Source organism: Protobothrops mucrosquamatus, unplaced genomic scaffold, assembly GCF_001527695.2.
Source record: "Protobothrops mucrosquamatus isolate PMUCROS unplaced genomic scaffold, P.Mucros_1.0 scaffold_234, whole genome shotgun sequence".
NCBI lineage: Eukaryota > Metazoa > Chordata > Lepidosauria > Squamata > Viperidae > Protobothrops > Protobothrops mucrosquamatus.
In genome coordinates this window covers 139,547-142,715 of record NW_015386310.1, presented here as the reverse complement: position 1 = coordinate 142,715, position 3,169 = coordinate 139,547, and the positions used below count along the sequence as shown (strand labels likewise).

The following is a 3,169-nucleotide window of genomic DNA, read 5'->3' as shown; positions in this document are numbered from 1 at the left end:
AGGCAGTGAATATAGCTAATACTCCATCCTCCATATCTAATACTCCACATAAGAACTATGTGTGAAGTGATTCAGCCTGACAGACTAATAGGCCTAAAGTCACTCACAGTCTTCTGCTTTCTAGACCAGCACTTTAACCAATCTGTTCCCTAATTATTTCCTTTTTCTTCCCCAAACTCCTGAATTAGCCTTCACATAGAACATGGTCCAATTAGATATAGCATGTATATCAACAACAAGATGTAATAGTATCTTTAGTAGATAAAATAAGTTTGGTTGAAGACAGGTTACTATTTGTTGAGATTAATCAATGGAACATCTTCAACCTAATGCTTTCCACATATGTGAGAGAAAATGAGAAATGAAATCCAGCATACCTGAAAGTTTTCAAAGTGGACAAGTTGGTTTATATATTTATATTAATATATATACCTAGAAAGCTGCATTTTTTGCAAAAGTGATAATAGTATGTCAGCTGAAAGATCATCAAACTTCCAAATCTTTCTCAACTATAAATCCCAGCATTCTGTCCCATTGCTCTTACCCATAATGGCTCCTGGGAATTGGAGCCAGCAGTACAGAATCTGCAGTATCAAATCACTTAATCCTTATAAAAGTCTAGGTAAAAAATGTATAGCTATAATGCTATGCTTTGAAATTGTAACAATAAGGGAAGCAGAAATCAGATTAGAAAAATTGTGTTTTATATTAGTCACAATAATTCACTTTGCACATCTGGCTATGCCATCGTTTGCTGAATAAGCCATAATGAATGGGGTACACATACAACACATTGAAACCTTCACATTCGACAACTACATCTGAATGTAAGAGTATTTGATTCTTTCTAGTATTATCGAAACTGCGAGAAGTGAAAATGTATGTTTCTTAATATTTGCATTTGTTACCAAAAAGCATGATTTTAGACTAAAGTAAGTCCTCGTGTATTTAGAAAGTTTTATTGGTGTGATAGCATTCATGTGGTCTGTATAATCTCACATTCATTATATGTTGCCTTCTGGAATAGGAAGTACTTGGAAATTTCAGAACAGTTGTGTTTGGTTTAAGGAGTTGGAGACAGGTGTCACTTCTGCACCTCTGGATGTTCCAAGCATCTATTTGCCTTTTATTTAAAGAATGGTACACAACTCTGTTATAATTAATATTTAAGAAAAATACAGGGAAATTCACAAACTGTCCCTACTGCAGTTCCCATTAATTTCTTTTTCTACTAATTTCTCTTTATATCTTCCAGGGAAGGAATATAGTAAAGCTGACAGCAGATATATGATGTAAGTGTTAACTTTGAAATGACAGGCAAAGGTCTGGATATTTCTGCAAAGACCCAGCATTAAGCAATTTTGAACACAATTACCTGGTCTGAGTGCGGGGATAGGAAAAGGATGATTTGACATAATGCAAACATAAATATAGCTGAGATGTTCAAAAATTTTGCATGAGTTCTCTTAATATATTTTCTGCTGCCAAGATAATTTTTAATAGGGCGAGTACAACAAAATTAAAAGAATTCCTGCATTTCTTTTTAAGGATCCTAATCTTTTATATTTCTAAATTATTTTAGAAAAAAAAACTCCCATTGAATTCTATTCATGCCTTAAAAGAGCATATGGGGGAATGACATTTGTTTTCCAGTCTCATATTTATGAACTTTTGAGATGAGTATTATCAGTGGGGTTCCCCCAGCTCAGTGGAAGATCTGGTTGATGAGCATGACTATTTTATCTGCAAGGGATGGCTAAATTCTACTTTTCCCCATTTATTTTTAATTCATTTTTTTCTCTTTTCCCCTCAACCATAATAATTGAGCTTGGGAAAATAAAATGGGCAAGGCTTGAATAGAAAGAACCTGCACCAGTTCACTCTCCTCACTTGCATCAAATTCTGCAGTTTGGCCTGAGATGGTTTTATTATCTTTGTGTATTTTCATCTATCTATCTATCTATCTATCTATCTATCTATCTATCTATCTATCTATCTATCTATCTATCTATCTATCTATCTATCTATCTATCTATCATCTATCTATCTATCTATCTATCTATCTATCTATCTATCTATCTATCTATCTATCTATCTATCTATCATCTCATTTCTCCCCCTCCAGTTTGAATGTAGTGAACTGTAAGAAAGTTGGGATGTTTTGGGACCTCAAGGTGACATTCATTTCATTTTTGTATCTGCAGATCAGATAATTTCATAGTTTGCGTGGAAACCATCAATGCCTGTTTTTGGGGTCCCCTCAGTCTTTGGACTGCAGTCGCATTTCTTTCACGCCAGTCCCATCGATACGTGTTGCAGCTAGTGGTGTCAGTAGGTAGGTATGCAAGACGGGGAGGTAGGTATGTCAGGATATATAAATGTTAATGCAATCTTTCAAAAGCAATTAATTTAATATTTTTATTCTTGGTTAATGTTCCATACACCTGACTGCATTTCTTTTTTGGCTTGTCCACTTTTGATCTTTTCTTCCTACTTTAATCAGCCATGTTGTCTATCTCTAACCATAGGTCAACTATATGGTGACGTTCTGTACTTCTACACTGAATACCGTGATGGCTTTCGCCATGGTGAGATGTGGCACCCTACCTACTTCTGGTTTTACTTTGTCTTTATGAATGGTCCGTGGATTATCATTCCCCCTATTCTCATCTGGGATGCCTGGAAGCACCTCAGTGCTTGCCAGAGAGTAATGGATGCCAACAAGGTCAAGAAACATTGATGTTTTGCACAGGAGATCATATTGGATGGTACTTCCAGCCATTCAGAGGTTGATCTTGTGTTCCTCCTGTTCCTCTGCACTTGTTTAGATATTTTCTGGGTTTCTCTCTGTTTGATGGTGGTTATTCTCTTCTTTAAATATTCATAGCTCTTAAGCTATGACCTTAAAATTAAGACTGCAATTTTATCTTCATGAAGGGTTTTTTTTTAAATCAGGAGATTTTATTTCTGAATAAATGTCATTAGGATCAAATGACTCAGCTAATACTAGTCAGTATTAAACTGAGCCTTGCTGTAGACCAGGGGTGTCAAACTCAATTTCATTGAGGGCTGCATCAGCATCGTGGTTGCTATTGGGGGGCCGGGTGGGTGTGGCTGGCATGGGCGTGGCCTACTGGGTGGGCGTGGCCAGCTCCATGTCACTCATGTC

The 3,169-nt window shown here is 36.3% G+C and overlaps 1 protein-coding gene across 1 annotated transcript; it reads left to right on the top strand.

Annotated features, from left to right (window-relative positions):
- Positions 1-549: 549 nt before the first annotated feature.
- LOC107300059 (3-beta-hydroxysteroid-Delta(8),Delta(7)-isomerase-like) lies at positions 550-2,749 on the top strand. The gene is made up of 4 exons (XM_015829405.1): positions 550-622; positions 1,172-1,292; positions 2,205-2,335; positions 2,529-2,749. The coding sequence occupies exons 1-4, from the start codon at positions 550-552 to the stop codon at positions 2,738-2,740; spliced, it is 537 nt and encodes a 178-aa protein (XP_015684891.1). The 3' UTR covers positions 2,741-2,749.
- Positions 2,750-3,169: the final 420 nt, after the last annotated feature.

Bases quoted from the DNA above. Each gene is read 5' to 3' on its own strand.
- LOC107300059 (XM_015829405.1), top strand. From the start codon at position 550: ATGGCTCCTGGGAATTGGAGCCAGCAGTACAGAATCTGCAGTATCAAA. The intron at 623-1,171 runs GTAAAAAATGTA...TTAATATTTAAG, and splicing joins TAATCCTTATAAAAGTCTAG to AAAAATACAGGGAAATTCAC. The intron at 2,336-2,528 runs GTAGGTATGCAA...CTCTAACCATAG, and splicing joins GCAGCTAGTGGTGTCAGTAG to GTCAACTATATGGTGACGTT.